The 21,261-nt window shown below is 45.3% G+C and overlaps 2 protein-coding genes and 1 long non-coding RNA gene across 3 annotated transcripts in view; all 3 read right to left on the bottom strand.

The window, feature by feature from the left end:
* The window catches only part of Cow (Proteoglycan Cow), a 1,009,917-nt gene that overhangs the window by 830,435 nt on the left and 158,221 nt on the right, over window positions 1-21,261 (bottom strand). The window lies entirely within an intron of this gene.
* Window positions 2,254-3,660, bottom strand: LOC143371529 (uncharacterized). The gene has a single exon (XM_076816775.1). It carries the CDS (start codon window positions 3,578-3,580, stop codon window positions 2,351-2,353), a length of 1,230 nt encoding a protein of 409 aa, XP_076672890.1. The 5' UTR covers window positions 3,581-3,660; the 3' UTR covers window positions 2,254-2,350.
* LOC143371152 (uncharacterized) lies at window positions 11,913-12,707 on the bottom strand. Its single transcript, XR_013085982.1, has 2 exons — window positions 12,418-12,707; window positions 11,913-12,246 (listed from the first exon to the last, which is right to left on the bottom strand). It is a non-coding gene; the product is annotated as an uncharacterized LOC143371152 (long non-coding RNA).

The raw sequence follows: 21,261 nt of genomic DNA on the forward strand, positions 1-21,261 counted from the left end.
TGGTGCCAAATGGTAGGCTGAAGGAATTCCTCCGGTGACTGACCTCGAGAAATGAAGTCCGCGGGATTGTCGAATGTTCTTACGTGACGCCAGTTTGTGATTTCAGTTTTCGTCTGAATTTCTGAAACTCGGTTCGCGACGAAGGTTTTTAATGTGTGAGGAGAGGTGTTCAGCCAGTGTAGGACAATGGTGGAATCTGTCCAGAACATGGTGCGCTCTGTATTGAAACGTAGAGCCTTTCTGACCGTGTCAACCAGAGATGTAAGAAGGAGCGCCCCACACAATTCGAGTCGCGGAATCGATTGCTGTTTAAGAGGAGCTACTCTGGATTTTGCTAGTAAAAGCTCGATCCGTATGCGACCACGTGCATCAGCAGTGCGGAGGTAAATGCACGCTCCGTAGGCCCTTTCGCTGGCATCGCAAAACCCGTGAATCTGAATATTTGTTGCTCGATTGATAATTGTGCTACGTGGGAATGTGATATGGTTTAGTAATGGTAACTGGATATAATATTGAGTCCATTCCGAATGAATGCTCATCGGCAATGATTCATCCCAATCGATTTTTAGAGACCAAAGCTTCTGAAGTAAGATTTTTGCGATTATGATCACTGGCCCTAGGAGTCCCAGTGGATCGTAAATTTTCGCGATTTCGGAGCTGATGTAACGTTTTGTGACGCGTAAAGGAGAAGTCGAGATTTTAACCGCGTAGTTAATGATATCCTCCGTAGAATTCCAATAAACTCCGAGGGTTTTTAGAGTTGATGATTCGCCGAGGTGAAGGTTATTGTTGATTAATTCTTTTGGCAAATCCTGTAATAGGCTTCGATCGTTGGATGCCCACTGTCGAACATTTAAACCGGCTAGTTTGAGAAGTTCCATCAGTTCCTTCCGAAGGGCGACTGCATCTTCTTTTGTTGAGGCTCCTGTAAGCGCGTCATCTACGTAAAAGTCTCGCTGTAAAACCTCGGAAGCGCGAGGAAATCGATGACCTTCGTCTTGACTCAATTGTTTAAGGCAACGAATGGCTAAGTATGGGGCAGCTGAAACTCCGAACGTTACTGTGTTAAGTTGGTAAATCTTAACCCTTCCATCGTTGTCGCGCCAAAGAATCCGTTGATATTTCCTGTCCTCCGGTCGGACAAGGAATTGCCGATACATTTTTTCAATGTCACCGGTGATGACATATCGATGAGAGCGAAAACGAAGGAGTATATACAAGAGGTCATCCTGAATCTTGGGACCCACATGTAAAGCATCGTTCAGGGATACTCCTGTGCTGGTTCCTGCTGATGCGTCGAAAACAACCCTCAGCTTCGTTGTTTGACTGGTAGTTTTGATGACCCCATGATGTGGTAGATAATAGCCGTCGTTAAATGAATGAATATCTGTAATTTCGGACATGTGGCCGAGATCCAGATATTCTTGAATCACCGCGCGGTATTGTTGGCATAACTCTGCGTCCCCTTGTAGCTTCCGCTCAAGAGAACTGAGTCGCTTCAAAGCTCTCGACCTCGATTGTCCGAGCTGTCGAATCTTGTCATTGAATGGGAGCGCAACGACGTATCTTCCATCAAAGGTTCGCGAGGTATTGACCTGGAAGTGTTGTTCACAGGTGGCTTCTGATTCCGACAGATGCTGGACTTGTGGGCCTTCTTCGATCTCCCAAAACCGAGCAAGATCCAATTGAAGAACAGTAGTTGTGTGGCAAAAACGTTTTCTAATTGACGGAGCGATTGGTACGCTCCCCCTGATGATCCATCCGAATCTCGTTTTTTGTAAGATCAGATCTGGACCGTCAGGAGGTGACAGATCGATTTGACCGACGCACAATAATGACAATGCCATTCCGGAACCTAATAATAAGTCGACAGGTGCCGGCCGATGGAAATAGGGATCGGCCAAGTTGATATTACCTGGAATGGCCAAGGTCGAACGGCCGATCGGCTGGTAGGGTATTAGCGCCGAAATGTTGGGGACGGTCAAGAAGGTTAATGTACGCTGGTAATTGCTGGCGCGTGCTTGGATGGTTGCTTCAATGCTATGCGTTGCAACCGTGGACATGTCGTTGAGGGCTCCAATGGGAACGTAACATTTCTTTCGCGGTAAATTTAGTCCTTTGGCGAAGTTCTCGGTCATGAAATTTGACGTCGCACATGTGTCGATTAATGTTCGACAGCTTACAGGTTGCTGGTCTTTATTCATGACCTTGATTTGCGCCGCAACAAGGAGTTCATTGGTAGCAGGATTAATAACAAAAGCGTTTTGACCTGCTGTTCCCTTTGGATACTCAACGTCTTTTAGTCAATCCGACGTCGACGGATCTACTTCTGCTAACGAATCAGAAGTAACTACATCCTCCTCTGGCAGATACGACATGCACCCGCTTTACAATATTTTAGCGAGTGTCCGAATCCGAGACAGTTGGGACATAAGGAGGCCTTTTCAACCACGAGGGATCGTTCCTTTACCGATTGCCCCCTGAACGTTTCGCAATACCAGATCCCGTGAGAACCCTTGCAAACGGGACATTCCGAATATTTTGTGGTTACGAATGCGTGACCTCGCGGTGGCCCCGATTTGTTCACCCGTTGTTGTTCCGTCGGTCCTCGCTTGCTTCTCTCCGTAAACGCTGATTTTGATGGTGAAGCTGGAGCGCAGTTCGCACGTTTCTCCAAAAATTCCAAGAGGTTAATGTATGACGGCATCTTCTTGTCCTTTAGAGTAATTTCCCACTGCCAAACGGTATTTGAATTCACTTTCGATAGGATGGTGGAAATAAGGAGAGTGTTCCATGATTCAATTGGTTCCCCAAGATTTTTCAACGCTCGTAGATGTTGGTTCATGAAATCTACGAGGTCGCCTAGTGATTCTGAAGAGTCCTTTACGAGTTTTGGGTAGTCTCGAATCGCGTCACAGTGTCGCAACAAAATTCTGCGCGTAAAATCGTATTTCGCCTTTAATATTTCGATCGCGCTGGTGTAATTCCCGTCGGTCGTACTTAAGGACTGAATAGACGCGGCTGCTTTGCCTAACAGGACTGACCGGAGGTATTGTAGTTTTTGCACCGGCGTTAGATCTTCGTTGCGGTCGATCGAGGATGAAAAGATGTCGAAAAATGATGGCCAGTTCTCGATTGTCCCATCGAAAGTCGGTAAACCCAATTCAGGGAGTTTAACCGTCAATCGAGCAGACATTGTTGATGCGGGTGATGAATTCGACGCGCGCATTGTTGGGGCTGCCGGCGAATCTCTGTCAATGAGCCTGTTGACGCGCGCTACGACGAGGTGATAGCGGTTTTGAATTTCGTACCGGCGTGTTTCCTCCTCTTCATCGAGGTCCTCAAAGGCGGATTGGATATTTTCAAATCGACTCCAGTGTTCGTTCAGACTATTCAAGTGTGATTTCAGAAGATACGCGTCGCTCTGTCCTCCGTCTGGACATTCGTTAAGCAGTGTCTCAAACGAGGTAATCTGTTCTATGATTTTACCGCGTTTGCGTCGTATAAAACTGATTTCTTGCGCTAGAGTATCTACTTGCACTAAGTGGGCAGATTGATCAGAACGCCTCGTTTTCGGCATCGTGGGAATAAGATAAGGAGACGAGAAAGGACTTGGCGAAACAAGAACGAGCCTACCTTATCGAAGTGAAGTCGTCAGGGATGTTGATATCCGTCACGACGTCCGGAACTTGTAGAGATCCTGGACTGGATGCTGCACAGGGTGGTGCAGATTGGTTGGCCTCTGGATCACTTGATTTTTATCAACACTGTGTTGCAACATGCATTCTTACTACGATTTACCGTGGTAAAGGAGAATAAATTGGTTGAAGCAGACGTTGAAGAAACAATAACAATAAAAGTATATTAATAAAAAAATATGTGTAACTGTTGTACAAGTGGATAAGTATTTTGCGAAGAATGACTCCACACCGTGTTATTGCGACTTCGGATCTTTGGTGTTCGGTCTGCTGGATTTGACGTTTTGTCGTGAACTAACTGTTCGGAAATCTTGTATCGTTAAAGTAAGCTCGGATTTTCGTTGATTGGATAGATGACAGAGTGGGCGGTTGCAAGTTGCTATTTCCTATTGGTTATAGTTTGAAATCAAGGAACCGCCCTTACATTTTCGAGGGAGTCGTGGTGGAGGAAAAGGTTTCTTAGCAGGGTGGTACATACACGTGAAATTCATAACTGTGCAAGTTCGAGGATTATTTTGGCCGCGTTGACCTTTCGAATATCTACCGACGGTATGGGTTTTGTGATCCGGCAATTTGGTACGCCGTAGTACCGCGCGGACGAGACCGGTGGCCGACCAGATGTTGGGACCATGTACCTTTTTTTTTCTAAAATATTACAAGCTAACGAATATTGCTGAAGCTGTAAAACGAAAGTAGGCACGGTTATGCGGAGACACGGAGGACCGAGTCCCGTTACAAGAAGACAATGCATTGGAGAAAACTTATTCCTAAAGGGATTTGAGAATCATATAGTCGAATATGAAAGACTTAAAGCTACGATCCTAATCTTAGCTACGCCATTAGCGCGACGCCCGCATGTCATTGCAACATTATTTATTAATTTATGTGAGTGCTCAACACGGAGTGAATTTTGTCGCTTCGTGCACCGAGGTATTGTACGAGTACATACCGAAGGGGAGGAGCAAGTCCCAGTCTTCGTATCTTTCCAAGTAATATTTCATGTATTCTGTTAGGACTATGTGACTTCTTTCGAGGGAACCGTTAGTCTGCGGTCGGTATCCTGATGTGATCACGTGTTTAATTTTGAAAGTCTAGGCTATTCCCTGCATTATGTTATTAATGAAACTTGTCCCGCGGTCCGTTAGTATTGTCGGCCACGGTTGCGGCTCGTATGTCAGGTAAAGGGACGGCCATACAAAATTTTTATAGTTGGCACTGGATCGTCAATACGTGTCGGTTTCCGCTCGAAGTTGGGGGAAGCGGTCCTACTGTGTCTAAGGCTACCTTGTCGAAGGATCTGGCAGGCGTATCGGTTATTAACATTGGCTCTCGTATTTTGATGCGTACGAGCTTTTGTTCCTGGCAGCTCTGACACTTTCGTACAAAGTCCTCTACGTCGCGGCGTAGGCGCGGCCAATCAAATAAGCTGCGGATACGTCGGTACGTCTTTGTAACGCACTTGTGCCCTCCTATAAAGCTTTCGTGATAGTGCCGGATGATTTCTTCCCGTTTATCATCTGGTGGTAATTGGATTTCGTCGGTACAGGTCATAATTATGACGGGAGTACGTTTGAAAATCACTTCGCAGCATTTCTGGAACGCCGTGGCGTCGAAACGGTGTTAGGTTTCGCCGTACGTCGCTACTCGGAGCTTGCGGACGCGTTCGGTCTCTATGGCGTCCCTACCTCCAAAAAGTTAGCCCCTCTTTATCGTTTCTCCCTTATATCCTTTGTACTCTATTATTTCAACCCCCTTATCACCGTCCATATTCCCGGTAAGTATAGTCAAGGTGGGCCTCAGCCCTTTAAAAGAGCAAGAACCCGGTAAATCATTCCAACCGCTCGGGGTGATTTACAGGAAGTCCATTCAGGACGTAACAACTGGTGTCAGAAGTGGGATTTGATTCTTTTAATCATCTCCTTATAAGAGATCGCGTAGTCGCGTATAATCGCGACCTGCCGCAAACTTATCTGCTCGTAACTTGACTACGCTTCCTATTATTCCACGTGTCTTGCTGAGCATTGCATACCAATGCCAGGTGGTGTTTTGAGGTCCCCGATCACGGGATCGTATTCTACCATACGATCCTCTACTGTAGCCCCTCCGGCTATTCCCCCTCCCCCGACGCCTCGGGGCGGTGAACTATCCTTCGGCATGCGAACGAACGCCTCAGAATCATCTAGAATGGACCGTTGGCAAGCGCGAGCCGATGAAGAAAAAACTGATCGGGAACTCGACAGCGTCCCCCGATTTAACCCTCACGTAGTAATTTTAGAGGACTTCGCTGCCGCGATACAGCGCGCCGCGAAACGTATACCGTCGGGTCAGGAGGACAGGTTCCTAGATGGCCTTATATTCAAATTAGACGAGCCAGTTAGATTCTATGTCGAAGGGAGAGATTGTGGGAGTGTGGTCGAGCTGCTTACCTTCTTGCGGGCCCGTTATGCTCCAGGTCGTACCTATGAAGTGCTTCGGCTAGCCCTGGAGGATATAAGCATGCGACCGCGAGAAAGTCTATTAGACTTTATTCACCGCGTGGTCCGCCTGTACCGACAGGTGACCATAAGAGCCAAAGAAATGGTCGGAACCAACAACGAAAGCACCCTGAGGGACATTGAGCAATTGGCTCGCTCCTCGTTTATTGCGGGACTACCCCAAAGGATTTCGACTAAGATAGCGCTACGAAATCCAGGAACGTTGGACGCCGCGCTCGATTTAGCGATGTACTTCCAAAGGCGGGATTTAGAAAAATCCGGTTTGCTTAGCGACGATGTGTACGGACACGCTCAAAGCGCGCGCCCCCCCGGCCCCGTACCACCCTCAGCGAAAATGGACCTAATGGAGACGACCGATCGAGGATCTATGGCCCGCGAAGATCGCGCAAAAACCGCGTTTACCACCCCTGATGGTCATTACGAGTACACCTGCATGCCCTTCGGATTAAAATGTGCCCCAGCCACCTTTCAGCGTTTAATGAACCAGGTGTTGAGCGAGCTTATCGGTAAAGAATTATTCGTATATCTAGACGACGTGGTGGTATACTCGCGCACGCTCGCGGAACACGTAGATCGACTCGAGAGATTCTTCAAACGCCTTCGCGAGCATAACTTGACGCTACAAACGGAGAAGGCCAAGTTTTTAAAGGACAAGGTCATATACTTGGTGCACACAATAGCCGCGGACGGAGTAAGACCCAACCCCAAGAAAATTAAAGCCGTCTCTGCCTTCCCCTTGCCGAAAAACAGGAAAAACGTGAAGCTATTCCTGGGACTCGTGAATTACTATCGTCGCTTTATCCCAGAAATGGCTAGACGCGCTAGACCACTCACGAATCTAACTAGCACTAAAACTCCATTCTTTTGGACAGAGAAACATCAAGCGAGTTTCGCAGACTAACGACAGGCACATTGCGAGGAGCCGGTTTTAGGTTACCCAAATTACGACGAACCATTTATCATTACTACTGACGCGTCTGACGTAGCGGTAGGTGCGATTCTAAGTCAGGGGAAAATAGGCGAAGACCCGCCAATAGCGTATGCCTCGCAGGTAGTCAAGCCCTGTCAAGAAAATTATTCAACAACCAAAAAGGAATGCCTCGCGATAGTTTACGCCGTAAAACAATTCCGCACGTATATTTATGGACGAAAATTCTTCTTGGTAACCGACCATCGACCGCTTCAATGGCTATCGTCGGTAAAAGACCCGGTGTCGCGACTCGCCCGTTGGAAGATTACGCTCGCCGACTATCAATACGAGATCATTTATAAGCCCGGCCGAGTAAACGCGAACGCCGACGCATTATCACGGAACCCTGTACTACACATGTTCCCAACGACCTCGAAGGAAACCGCTCCGGTGAGCGAGAAGGTAGGTATAGGAACACGCGTTAGCACGCGTCGTCAGGGAGCGCTCAGACCGAATTATGAAGAACCGCCATCGTTCGACCTCCTAGATGATTCTACGCTAAAAGGACACGAACTCGAGCAGGAGCTACAACCGCCGGACAACACGGCCGGCCTAGAGAGTAGGGCGAACTCTACCGTTCTGGATATTACAGAAGGGCAGACAGGAATGCCCGAGTTCTTAGACACGAAAGACGACGACCTAGAAGAGGGCAACGAGGATTCCGCCATCTTAAGCGATGACTCGTACATAGGCCCGCTCACACCGGAAGAGATCACCATCCTGATGAGTCTTGACGAGGAATACCCATCAAAAGAAGAAGGGGAAGCAACGAATACCCCCGATAACGTCAGTCCTCAGAAAACGGGGGACCTACAGTCAAACCCAAAGAAGCGGATGTCATGGGGAATACCTCTACACGCAGAAGTCCTGGACATTCCGCAGTCGACCATGATCCCCCCCGAAGACAAGACCCTGGAGGAGCAGAAAGACCAATCGCCCCCCAGGCAGAAAGCCAGCTTAAGTCGAAGGTCTAACGGGACGAAGATGCCTGACATATCGGAGTTCCAAGAAACTGAATACGGGCATTTCACGGATCCGCCAAATTTTCCAACAACCATGCGGGAAACATCGGGATACAGGCAAGACACCTCGAAACACGAAGTCCAGCCAACGCGATGCGACGTAAAAATCGTCAAGACCACGCTCGCGTCAACCCCCGATAACTATGCCCATTTTATATCATCCGACCGAATATTAACTAGTCCAATTTGCAAAACTTTAAAAGCGATCGGACTTCTAGACGAGACAAAACTGTTATCCGAAGAACTAAATAGAAACCGCGTAATAGTCACCCACAATGAGGAAGGAAAAATTTTCAGCGTTGTTGGAGCAAGAAGCTTCTATCATGAAATAGGAGAAGATGAGCTTACGTCAGCGTTAACAGCGCTCAGGGACGCCACCTCCAAAAAGTTAGCCCCTCTTTGGGGAATAAATCAATGTCTTGTTTACGCAATCGTTTGTACATCGTTTGTACATCATTGTTCATTAGTTTATATTATTTGTTCATCAATTACCGATTTATATTAAATTAAACAAATTTGGCTGAAATCTTTTTAAACGATTTTATTCATCTAGCCCCTCATTATATTTTTTTTCATTGTTAATCAATAATTTCATATGGAATCGATCGTTCGTCGTTTGTACATCTTTGTTCACTTATTTTTATTGCTTGTACGCAAGCAATTGTCTTTTAATTAACATTTTTAATGAATATTTATTGCGTCATCACTAGACCCCACAACGGCGCATGCGCGTGAATGAGCATCGTAAATTATTTCCAAAGCCTCTTTTCTATTGGTAGCTGCCTACTGCTCGCTGCCTTTGATGTGAATGAGGCCTGAATATGGCTTTATATAATCCATGATACCTTCCATCTTAAAGCATATACTCTAAGGCGGAGAACTATCAGCCTGCATCCATGATCCCGTGAGGCTGGTTCAGGCACGTCGGATAATTTCGTAGAATAGCGAGTAACTTGGTAATTTACTGTGTGTAGACACTAAAATTTAAATGAGGAGTTTAGTGAAACAATGGTAAATTACTAAATTACACGCTACTCGACGAAACTACTAGACGTGTCTGTTCCAGCCTCATGGCTGATCGTACAGCGCAGTTCTGCGTGTTGGCACGTGGTTTATATATATTGAGACCCTTGTTTTACTGATGATTACGTTAAGAATTCATACAGAAATTGGTACGTATATAATTATCATCATCTATTGCACAACTATTACTATCCGATCCGCATTACAATACTTTGATTATTTTTGGATTTCGTTTAGCATACCACGACCACGCAAGCGAATCGCACGTGGTTTGTTTATTATTAACTTTGACTATAATTTTCTTCTTTGTGGTTCTACAGGTTATAAATCATTCTAAGAATGGGGCCCAAGGCAGCAGTATCTAAAGAGAGTGCTATCGCTGTGGTGGAACAATACATCCACTATTTTCAAACAAATAAATTTCCTACACGTGGATCAGAAGTGTGGGTACAAATGAGCGAAGCACTGAATAAGAAATGGAGTCCACTTTCTGTGTATACAAACGTGCGACAAGATCGGCGTTCAATTCTTTCAATAGCAGGACTGAACAAAAATATTGTAGTCAATGAAACCAAAAATATTACGATTAACGATTCATTCTCTGATTTTGAAGAACGGAACTCAAGTCACGAATGCGAATATTTTGAGGAAGCAGACGGGTTAGATAAGTTTGAAGTTTACATCACCCTTGACGATTGGCATAAAATGATTGAGCCTTCTACAAAATATGGCGAAAGAAGATAAAATATCATGCATCGTAACGTGTGGACTGACCTACTACAAAAGATTATTTGGAAACAGTTAAACTTACCGTGTGCATACATTTTTCGTCACTCGAAAATCTACACAACACCCGGCAGTCTACATTTTTTGAGAATAACTGGTAAATGCAAAAGTAAAAAATGTGGAAATCGTTTTTTTTTTGGGTATGTAGATGTATATCCGGTTGATGACTTTTACATGACAGTCAGAACTAAAAACACACAATACATCGATCACGAGGATGTGCCACGTCCTTTGAAGAGTGAAAGGCGGAAGAAAGTTGGAGAAGTATTTCATGAAGGATGTGGTAACTGGCAAAAACGTGAAGCACGAGAATATATGAAAATTGGCGACAGACTACCTCCACACATTCCCAAGTTGAGTGTGTTACGTCAAGCAAAAATGGAACATGTTGACAAAAAACTGGATGTAAAGCCATTGGATGGCCGTGATATAATTCACAATATTGTGAAAATGGCTCGTATGGCTCCATACCGAGGTTCGATTCATGACTATAAGGGTGATAAGTTTTATGTATTTTATAGTACCCCCGCACAGTTACTCGCATATAAACAATATCGTAAAATCACTAAGCGTAATTATACTGTAGCTATAGATGATACTGGGAGTATTTCACAGCTGCTGCTTCATTGTGACGGTACGAAGTCTGGGCACATTTTTCTATATGCTGTTGTCATTAATTTCGATGAAACAATATTATCTATATACCATATGCTTACGGAAAGCCAGCATACTGATCTTTTCGTCTGGGGATTAAAAAAGTGGCTACAGTTAGGTGCTCCCAAACCAACACCTGCAGTATGTGATTTTTCACGAGCGCTTTTAAATGGCATACCATTAGCATTCAACGAGCAAACAATAAAAACTTACGTAGAAACCTGTTTCCTGTATGCAAGTTGTTTTTACGCGTTTTCTTAATGAGCCCGACTGAATTGAAGACGGTCAACGGGAGTCGTAAATTCCCGCTACGGTAATTCCGACACTAAGAAAGACACGATACCCTAAACAACGCGTTACTGTGGTAAGGGTGAATAATTGCTGGACTGCATGTAACAAAACAATTGACTGAATATATTGTAAGTATCACAAGCAACAATTGAAAACAAGAAAATAATGAGTGGTTACAATGGTACTGCGAAACTTTGCAGTTCTCTTAACTATTCGTCCTCACTCTGGAGGAGACCTACTTGGTCAGATAGTTTTTCCGTTCTGGTTTTACGATGAAGTCTCTGCTTCCTCCCAGTCCATATCCTCCCTTCCAGGCTGATTCCTTGGTGGGCCATACAATAAGCGTACTTCTTATTGGTCGCAGTATCGCCAAACGTACGGCCCACCCAGCCCCATAGAGAGGGAAAACTCCGGAAATCGTAAGTTTACGTAAAGTAATTTATGGCTAAACAATCGTCTCCGTGACATCGTTCGAGGCGTCCAAAAGGCAACACAGGACGCCTGGTCAATCTCACCGAACCCCGGGACCGCCGGAGTCGAATCAAAGAAGGTCCTTGTGGCTCCACGTCACACGCAACCCTCCAACGGTCCCAAGTGTCAGGCGAGTACAGGCGTCAGACCCAACGTCTGCCAGGCAGGCTCGTAAATCTAAGGATTACCTTCCTTCGTGTGCCTTCCCAAGCTAATTGGGAAAACCCAGACCTTGTATATTCGATCTTAAGCTATTTATAAGAATGGTGAAAACTAGCCTAATAATAATACGACATAAATAACAGGAACGTAAATGTAACGCGTAACACAAGTAAAAATAGTGAATATTACTATCGACCTCAGATTCATACATACATTGGTCTAGATGTAGCACATTTTATAAATATGATTCGGAAGTGGCAATGTATGCAAAATATGCGCTACTCTAAAGTACGAGAATTTTATCTATTATGTGTTTCGTTAATGATTGACTGCCAAGAACTTGAGCAATTCACAAATATATTTTTGTTGACGTGCACAGTCGCTCTCCATCCGTATAAAGACACGGCCATCGACGTTGTAACAAGAATGACAGTAGAAGATGCTAGATGCCAATTGCTGAAATATATGACTGATTGAAATCTTCTCGCACGTTTGTATACACAGAAAGTGGACTCCATTTCTTATTCAATGCTTCGCTTATTTGTACCCACACTTCTGATCCACGTGTAGGAAATTTATTTGTTTGAAAATAGTGGATGTATTGTTCCACCACAGCGATAGCACTCTCCTTAGATACTGCTGCCTTAGGTTCCATTCTTAGAATGATTTATAACCTGTAGAACCTCAATGAAGAAAATTATAGTCAAAGTTAATAATAAACAAACCACGTGCGATTCGCTTGCGTGGTCGTGGTATGCTAAACGAAATCCAAAAATAATCAAAGTATTGTAATGCGGATCGGATAGTAATAGTTGTGCAATAGATGATGATAATTATATACGTACCAATTTCTGTATGAATTCTTAACGTAATCATCAGTAAAACAAGGGTCTCAATATATATAAACCACGTGCCAACACGCAGAACTGCGCTGTACGATCAGCCATGAGGCTGGAACAGACACGTCTAGTAGTTTCGTCGAGTAGCGTGTAATTTAGTAATTTACCATTGTTTCACTAAACTCCTCATTTAAATTTTAGTGTCTACACACAGTAAATTACCAAGTTACTCGCTATTCTACGAAATTATCCGACGTGCCTGAACCAGCCTCACGGGATCATGGATGCAGGCTGATAGTTCTCCGCCTTAGAGTATATGCTTTAAGATGGAAGGTATCATGGATTATATAAAGCCATATTCAGGCCTCATTCACATCAAAGGCAGCGAGCAGTAGGCAGCTACCAATAGAAAAGAGGCTTTGGAAATAATTTACGATGCTCATTCACGCGCATGCGCCGTTGTGGGGTCTAGTGATGACGCAATAAATATTCATTAAAAATGTTAATTAAAAGACAATTGCTTGCGTACAAGCAATAAAAATAAGTGAACAAAGATGTACAAACGACGAACGATCGATTCCATATGAAATTATTGATTAACAATGAAAAAAAATATAATGAGGGGCTAGATGAATAAAATCGTTTAAAAAGATTTCAGCCAAATTTGTTTAATTTAATATAAATCGGTAATTGATGAACAAATAATATAAACTAATGAACAATGATGTACAAACGATGTACAAACGATTGCGTAAACAAGACATTGATTTATTCCCCAAAGAGGGGCTAACTTTTTGGAGGTGGCGTCCCTGAGCGCTGTTAACGCTGACGTAAGCTCATCTTCTCCTATTTCATGATAGAAGCTTCTTGCTCCAACAACGCTGAAAATTTTTCCTTCCTCATTGTGGGTGACTATTACGCGGTTTCTATTTAGTTCTTCGGATAACAGTTTTGTCTCGTCTAGAAGTCCGATCGCTTTTAAAGTTTTGCAAATTGGACTAGTTAATATTCGGTCGGATGATATAAAATGGGCATAGTTATCGGGGGTTGACGCGAGCGTGGTCTTGACGATTTTTACGTCGCATCGCGTTGGCTGGACTTCGTGTTTCGAGGTGTCTTGCCTGTATCCCGATGTTTCCCGCATGGTTGTTGGAAAATTTGGCGGATCCGTGAAATGCCCGTATTCAGTTTCTTGGAACTCCGATATGTCAGGCATCTTCGTCCCGTTAGACCTTCGACTTAAGCTGGCTTTCTGCCTGGGGGGCGATTGGTCTTTCTGCTCCTCCAGGGTCTTGTCTTCGGGGGGGATCATGGTCGACTGCGGAATGTCCAGGACTTCTGCGTGTAGAGGTATTCCCCATGACATCCGCTTCTTTGGGTTTGACTGTAGGTCCCCCGTTTTCTGAGGACTGACGTTATCGGGGGTATTCGTTGCTTCCCCTTCTTCTTTTGATGGGTATTCCTCGTCAAGACTCATCAGGATGGTGATCTCTTCCGGTGTGAGCGGGCCTATGTACGAGTCATCGCTTAAGATGGCGGAATCCTCGTTGCCCTCTTCTAGGTCGTCGTCTTTCGTGTCTAAGAACTCGGGCATTCCTGTCTGCCCTTCTGTAATATCCAGAACGGTAGAGTTCGCCCTACTCTCTAGGCCGGCCGTGTTGTCCGGCGGTTGTAGCTCCTGCTCGAGTTCGTGTCCTTTTAGCGTAGAATCATCTAGGAGGTCGAACGATGGCGGTTCTTCATAATTCGGTCTGAGCGCTCCCTGACGACGCGTGCTAACGCGTGTTCCTATACCTACCTTCTCGCTCACCGGAGCGGTTTCCTTCGAGGTCGTTGGGAACATGTGTAGTACAGGGTTCCGTGATAATGCGTCGGCGTTCGCGTTTACTCGGCCGGGCTTATAAATGATCTCGTATTGATAGTCGGCGAGCGTAATCTTCCAACGGGCGAGTCGCGACACCGGGTCTTTTACCGACGATAGCCATTGAAGCGGTCGATGGTCGGTTACCAAGAAGAATTTTCGTCCATAAATATACGTGCGGAATTGTTTTACGGCGTAAACTATCGCGAGGCATTCCTTTTTGGTTGTTGAATAATTTTCTTGACAGGGCTTGACTACCTGCGAGGCATACGCTATTGGCGGGTCTTCGCCTATTTTCCCCTGACTTAGAATCGCACCTACCGCTACGTCAGACGCGTCAGTAGTAATGATAAATGGTTCGTCGTAATTTGGGTAACCTAAAACCGGCTCCTCGCAATGTGCCTGTCGTTAGTCTGCGAAACTCGCTTGATGTTTCTCTGTCCAAAAGAATGGAGTTTTAGTGCTAGTTAGATTCGTGAGTGGTCTAGCGCGTCTAGCCATTTCTGGGATAAAGCGACGATAGTAATTCACGAGTCCCAGGAATAGCTTCACGTTTTTCCTGTTTTTCGGCAAGGGGAAGGCAGAGACGGCTTTAATTTTCTTGGGGTTGGGTCTTACTCCGTCCGCGGCTATTGTGTGCACCAAGTATATGACCTTGTCCTTTAAAAACTTGGCCTTCTCCGTTTGTAGCGTCAAGTTATGCTCGCGAAGGCGTTTGAAGAATCTCTCGAGTCGATCTACGTGTTCCGCGAGCGTGCGCGAGTATACCACCACGTCGTCTAGATATACGAATAATTCTTTACCGATAAGCTCGCTCAACACCTGGTTCATTAAACGCTGAAAGGTGGCTGGGGCACATTTTAATCCGAAGGGCATGCAGGTGTACTCGTAATGACCATCAGGGGTGGTAAACGCGGTTTTTGCGCGATCTTCGCGGGCCATAGATCCTCGATCGGTCGTCTCCATTAGGTCCATTTTCGCTGAGGGTGGTACGGGGCCGGGGGGGCGCGCGCTTTGAGCGTGTCCGTACACATCGTCGCTAAGCAAACCGGATTTTTCTAAATCCCGCCTTTGGAAGTACATCGCTAAATCGAGCGCGGCGTCCAACGTTCCTGGATTTCGTAGCGCTATCTTAGTCGAAATCCTTTGGGGTAGTCCCGCAATAAACGAGGAGCGAGCCAATTGCTCAATGTCCCTCAGGGTGCTTTCGTTGTTGGTTCCGACCATTTCTTTGGCTCTTATGGTCACCTGTCGGTACAGGCGGACCACGCGGTGAATAAAGTCTAATAGACTTTCTCGCGGTCGCATGCTTATATCCTCCAGGGCTAGCCGAAGCACTTCATAGGTACGACCTGGAGCATAACGGGCCCGCAAGAAGGTAAGCAGCTCGACCACACTCCCACAATCTCTCCCTTCGACATAGAATCTAACTGGCTCGTCTAATTTGAATATAAGGCCATCTAGGAACCTGTCCTCCTGACCCGACGGTATACGTTTCGCGGCGCGCTGTATCGCGGCAGCGAAGTCCTCTAAAATTACTACGTGAGGGTTAAATCGGGGGACGCTGTCGAGTTCCCGATCAGTTTTTTCTTCATCGGCTCGCGCTTGCCAACGGTCCATTCTAGATGATTCTGAGGCGTTCGTTCGCATGCCGAAGGATAGTTCACCGCCCCGAGGCGTCGGGGGAGGGGGAATAGCCGGAGGGGCTACAGTAGAGGATCGTATGGTAGAATACGATCCCGTGATCGGGGACCTCAAAACACCACCTGGCATTGGTATGCAATGCTCAGCAAGACACGTGGAATAATAGGAAGCGTAGTCAAGTTACGAGCAGATAAGTTTGCGGCAGGTCGCGATTATACGCGACTACGCGATCTCTTATAAGGAGATGATTAAAAGAATCAAATCCCACTTCTGACACCAGTTGTTACGTCCTGAATGGACTTCCTGTAAATCACCCCGAGCGGTTGGAATGATTTACCGGGTTCTTGCTCTTTTAAAGGGCTGAGGCCCACCTTGACTATACTTACCGGGAATATGGACGGTGATAAGGGGGTTGAAATAATAGAGTACAAAGGATATAAGGGAGAAACGATAAAGATATATATATTGTTACATAAATAAGATTATCCTACCTCGAGACAGCGCTTCGTCTCGGCTGTCGCTCGCTGTGTCGCTCGGGTGTCGCGCGGCATGCTTGCCGTCTCGCGTTTCGGTCGCTCGCTGTGTCGCTGACCCAAGGGTAGGTCGTGGTCGCTCGCTATGCTCTCGGATGTCGGTGGCCTGGTGCCCGTCGTACCGCACTGTCTCTAAATGTCGTATTTCGACGCGGTCCTACGTCGGTCTCGATTGACGCGCAAGGGCTCTCCCGGCGAGGCCGTTTCCAGTATGTCGGACGGAGTTACCCTTCTTACGAATTACTATCGGCCGAGCGCGCTTCGCCGAATCTACGCGGAGACGTGGTCGCGGTATCTAGACGGTCCCCTGGTCCGTCGTGACTTCCTAGCTCGAGCTCTCGAATAGGAATGATCTTTTCGCGGCTCTCGATCGCGGGCCGAACCTCGAATGATCCCCACAAATGGGGAAAACTGCCCCGTCGGCACCTGTCGCTTGCTTCACTAGTTCCCCGATTATTGAGCAATAATCGGGGGCCCGGGCCGAGCGTGGTCGTTGTCCCTATCGCTGTTGCCACGGGCTCAGCGCCACGCGATTGCTACACGCGAGGCGATTCTGCTGAATCACCGGTGTCGCAAGGGAAAGCGACGCGTGGACAACGAGCACGGGATGGACCGATAGGGGCATGTAACAGTAGTAATGAAAGGGGAGAAACCGAGCGCATGCGCGATCATCAGTCGATCGGCGGATCGACTAGAGAGCGGATCGAGTAAACGAAGGATTGAGCAATCTCGTGCAATGTCTCGAGCGAGACTGCGACGCACGCAACTACGAATCGATCTAGATCGTGATTGGAGCGCGCTCAAAGAGCGAAATGGGTAAAAGTACAGGTCATCGACCGATTCATGATTATTATCTCTCCGATATTCAGAGAACGAATAAGTTTTGCATTAGTACTTTTAATTAGTATTCTGTGTAGCCCCTAAAACGGCTCCTGGACAACGTGAATCTTCCATTTTGGGTAGCCCCTGAAACGGCTCTCGGACAACGTGAATCTTCCATCTCAGGTTGTTTCAGCCAACTCCTGAGCACCGTGGAAGTATTTATCTCAGATCGTTTTAATTAACGCCTGAGCACCGTGAAAGCAATTATCTGGAACAACTCTCTCTCTCTCTACCACTAAATAAACATTCTAAGTCCTCATAAATCCAGATTAAGCAATCCGATCAAATTCTATCATTGCCTAGCCATTAAGATTAATTCCTGCTATATCGATCATAGGTATACTTTCTCTTTGTACTGACCACAAGTCGCAACCGAGATCAACCAATATCATTTATTATTATTTACGTTCTATATCGGCCAAGCGTCATTTATTATTATTTGCGGTCTATATCGACCAAGCGTCGTTTATTATTATTTGCGTTCTATATCAACCAAGCGTCATTCACTTACTATTATTTGCGGTTTACACCTTTCTATAGTGACTAAAAGGTCATTAACTTTGTTAAATACTTACACGTAGACAGTGTTCTTAGTGAATAAACGCTATTAAGAAGAATTCTGGTTCGTGAAATTCATTTCTTTAATGCGCGCCACTCGAACCTATCCCGAAATCCTGTAACTCGCGTCAACGCCACGCCTAGAAACGTTACAGCCCGGAGCTCTTGGCAACAGTACGCTTTCACGCCTCACAACGGTGTTACGTGCCGGCTACTTTTCAATTTCATGTTCCCGCGATATTTTCTAAAAATATTGACAATTGATCCAACCATTACGTGTTATGGGAATTCTTCCTCAATCAATTGTCAACGATCTGTGAACCAAAACTCTCTGTAATCTAGCTAGAAGTCTGTCACGCCACGGCATACTTTCCCATGCGAAATTGTCGAATCTTCGAATGCTGCGCGACGTTCTTGGAACACCGGATGCGATAAGGTTCGAAAACCCAAGCACTAAGAGGAACGGTCCGAGGCGACGACGTGGTGGGCCGCGTGCGAAGTGCGTGTTCAGCAGTTTGGCGCTCTTTGTGCAAAGTCCCAAGCGCTTGGGCCCTTGCGTTCGTTCGTTGCAGTCGGCTGGCAAATCACGAGTAGCGTAGACGTTCTGTCCGAAGGACATTTTGCATATTGTATAATAGGCATCGTGAGCTAGAGTTCCGTGTGATATATCAACGGAAAGACTCAGTCCCCGTAGAGACTTACTAAATTTTCAGTGTTTTACCTATTCTAATCACGTTTACTCTAAACCTTATATATATATATATATATATATATATACATGTACTTATAATTATCATCCGACGAACAAAGTAAATTGTGTGTGTGTGTGTGAACTCTACGTGTCACGTCACCCGGCCGTAGAACCGCTCCAGTTCATAAGAGGGAGAGAGCGAGAGAGAGAGAGAGAGAGAGAGAGAGAGAGAGAGAGTAAGCCGTTTCCAAATTTAAAACCTTCTACTACCGAGTCGGTGAGTGATTTAAGTACTTATCTATGACATAGTACAGAAGTGACTGTTGATCCAACAACTCTGTTACCTTCCCTTCGGCGTGTACCGCGTTTTTGCAAATTTTCTGTTTTCATGTAATTATAATCACCGACCGCATAACCTTTCTAAATTATCGTATTAGATGTATAAAACAGCAACTACATGCAATAACTGATCCAACCACTTAATGGTTACGGGTTTACCCTCGATAAATTATTGTCCGTCAACTGTTATCTGACGTCCACGTTAATTCGTAATTGTAATTTCCGAAGCGAATTAGATTCTTGTATTCGATTGCAAAACTCTACAAACCGCATTTTGTACATTTATATCGCTAAACGAATACCATGTAAATTCCCCCATTTATGTTCCACCTTTAATTTCCCTTTTGCTTATTTTGTAATACATGGTAACATTCACCTTAAATCTGTCTCATTTGTTTCGAACCAGTCCCTCCAAAATATCACATCCTGATTGAGCAACCTGCATTGGTTGTAGACAAAAGCCGTACCCCAAAACAATCCTGATTTTTCGCGTAATACGTGCAAAGTGCTAAAATCTTTAATTCGTTAAGCGTTGCGTGAGGAAAATTAGACTCAACCGCTCAGTCGCTTAAAATTTAACGCCCTCACGTAACAACAGCAACGTCTTTAATTTAAAGGTAGGACGAAGCAGGCGGGACTACGCGCAGTTTTGGGTAATTTATGGCTTAGTTGGTTCTGCCTCGTAGCCGACGTGAACTCAGGGTGTCGGAAAAGGAAAACAGGATTTTTTCTTTATAGCAACTCGAAGACTTTCTGTTTCTCTTCTTTTCGGACCCTTTCGAACCGAAACACGTGGTGTCTGCTGCATACCTCGAAGCAATGAAAGTGTAGGATGGTTCGTTCGTTGCACTTCTGCAAAGCACGTGTATTTCGAAATTGTGCTGGCTTCTTTTTACCTGAAGCCTTTTGTCCTGGTGGGAGTTAACTCATGATGGAACGAGAGAAACTACTTGGGGGTAGAGGAAGTTGCTTGGAAAAAATCCTGTCAGTCAGCTAGCAATCTCGTCACAGAAATGTTCTCCGCTCAGGAATGTTACGCCATGTTCTGGGTGTACGCCCGGATCAACGGGGACGCAAGTGCTACTGTGCGAGCGTTTGCACGGGAATACCCGCACATCCAAACCCCCAGCGAGGATATGATTCGGCGTTTGGCGTCAAGATCATTCTCAACGGAGTCAATGATGTCGCAAGGCGTGCATAGACGCTGAGGGTGGTCACATCGAGCAACTGCTGAACTAACAGTAATCGGCCCCTTTCGGGGCCACCAATTTTATAACGTAGGAACAACACGTTCCATGAAAAGTAAATTAAGTGATCAGTGTTAGTGGCCGTGCAGTGAAGTGAATATTCGGTACATTAATCCGGATGCACTTGACGTTGCGATCCTTACCTTCGGGTGGTGTCGTATACCTGCGATCAGCTGAGCACTGGGCGCAACTCTACCATAAATCTTTTCGTCCACCGATGACCAGGATCGGCACAGTGACCTACTTAGTGACACAGGTTTCCGAAATGGAAGGAAAGGAAGGAAAGGAATGCCCGTAAGGGTGAGTGTTATTTAATTTATTAGTGATTATTAGGTGTAGAAATAAATTCTGTTCGATTTTAGGGTTCAATAACAGTTTGATTTAAAAAATATGAAAACAACTCAATCATCGAAATAATTTCCATTATTGTTAATTACCTTTTGCCATTTTTCTGGTAGCTTACGAATATCACTGCGATAGAAATTCGGTTGCTTTATACCGATTATGTAAATCCAGTCTGAAAGAATTTATTCATACACCTATTAATATTGTTTAAATTTAGTTATGTTGGCCGTGATTAAACTACGGATTTTTACCTCAATAATGAATTATGATCACTTGTCGTACATTTTTTGTTACATTACCTTTTCGTTTATGCTTTATTTGAAAAAGAAATTTGCGTATTTCTTGTCCTCTCACTTCAAACAATTATTATTTAAGATTCTGCTTAAAAAAAAACTGTGTAACGCGGTTTCCTTCGATGCATGCCGACTTGCTTGTTCGTACGTTCGTAGTACAAGCGCAGCCGCCTACCGCGTAGCCAACGCTACAACGGGAGCTCGGGCGGAAGGCGCGCGCTCTGATTGGTCGGGGGTTCTTGTTAATATCTCGTTAACGAAACTTCGGACAATATTTTCGCTAAGGAAAAAGTTGTTTCAAATCACCCCCTGTGTCATCCCTTTCAAGAAACTCCGACATTTTTGGGACACCCTGTATAATTTTAAAACCTACGTAGGAAAAGATGAAAATGATTCAAATGAGAAATCACCCCTTCGAAAATCAGGGAAGGTAGTAATTGAAATGATTGGTGATTTA

Source organism: Andrena cerasifolii, chromosome 7 (genome assembly GCF_050908995.1).
Source record: "Andrena cerasifolii isolate SP2316 chromosome 7, iyAndCera1_principal, whole genome shotgun sequence".
Lineage (NCBI taxonomy): Eukaryota > Metazoa > Arthropoda > Insecta > Hymenoptera > Andrenidae > Andrena > Andrena cerasifolii.

Bases quoted from the DNA above. Each gene is read 5' to 3' on its own strand.
- LOC143371529 (XM_076816775.1), bottom strand. From the start codon at position 3,580: ATGCCGAAAACGAGGCGTTCTGATCAATCTGCCCACTTAGTGCAAGTA.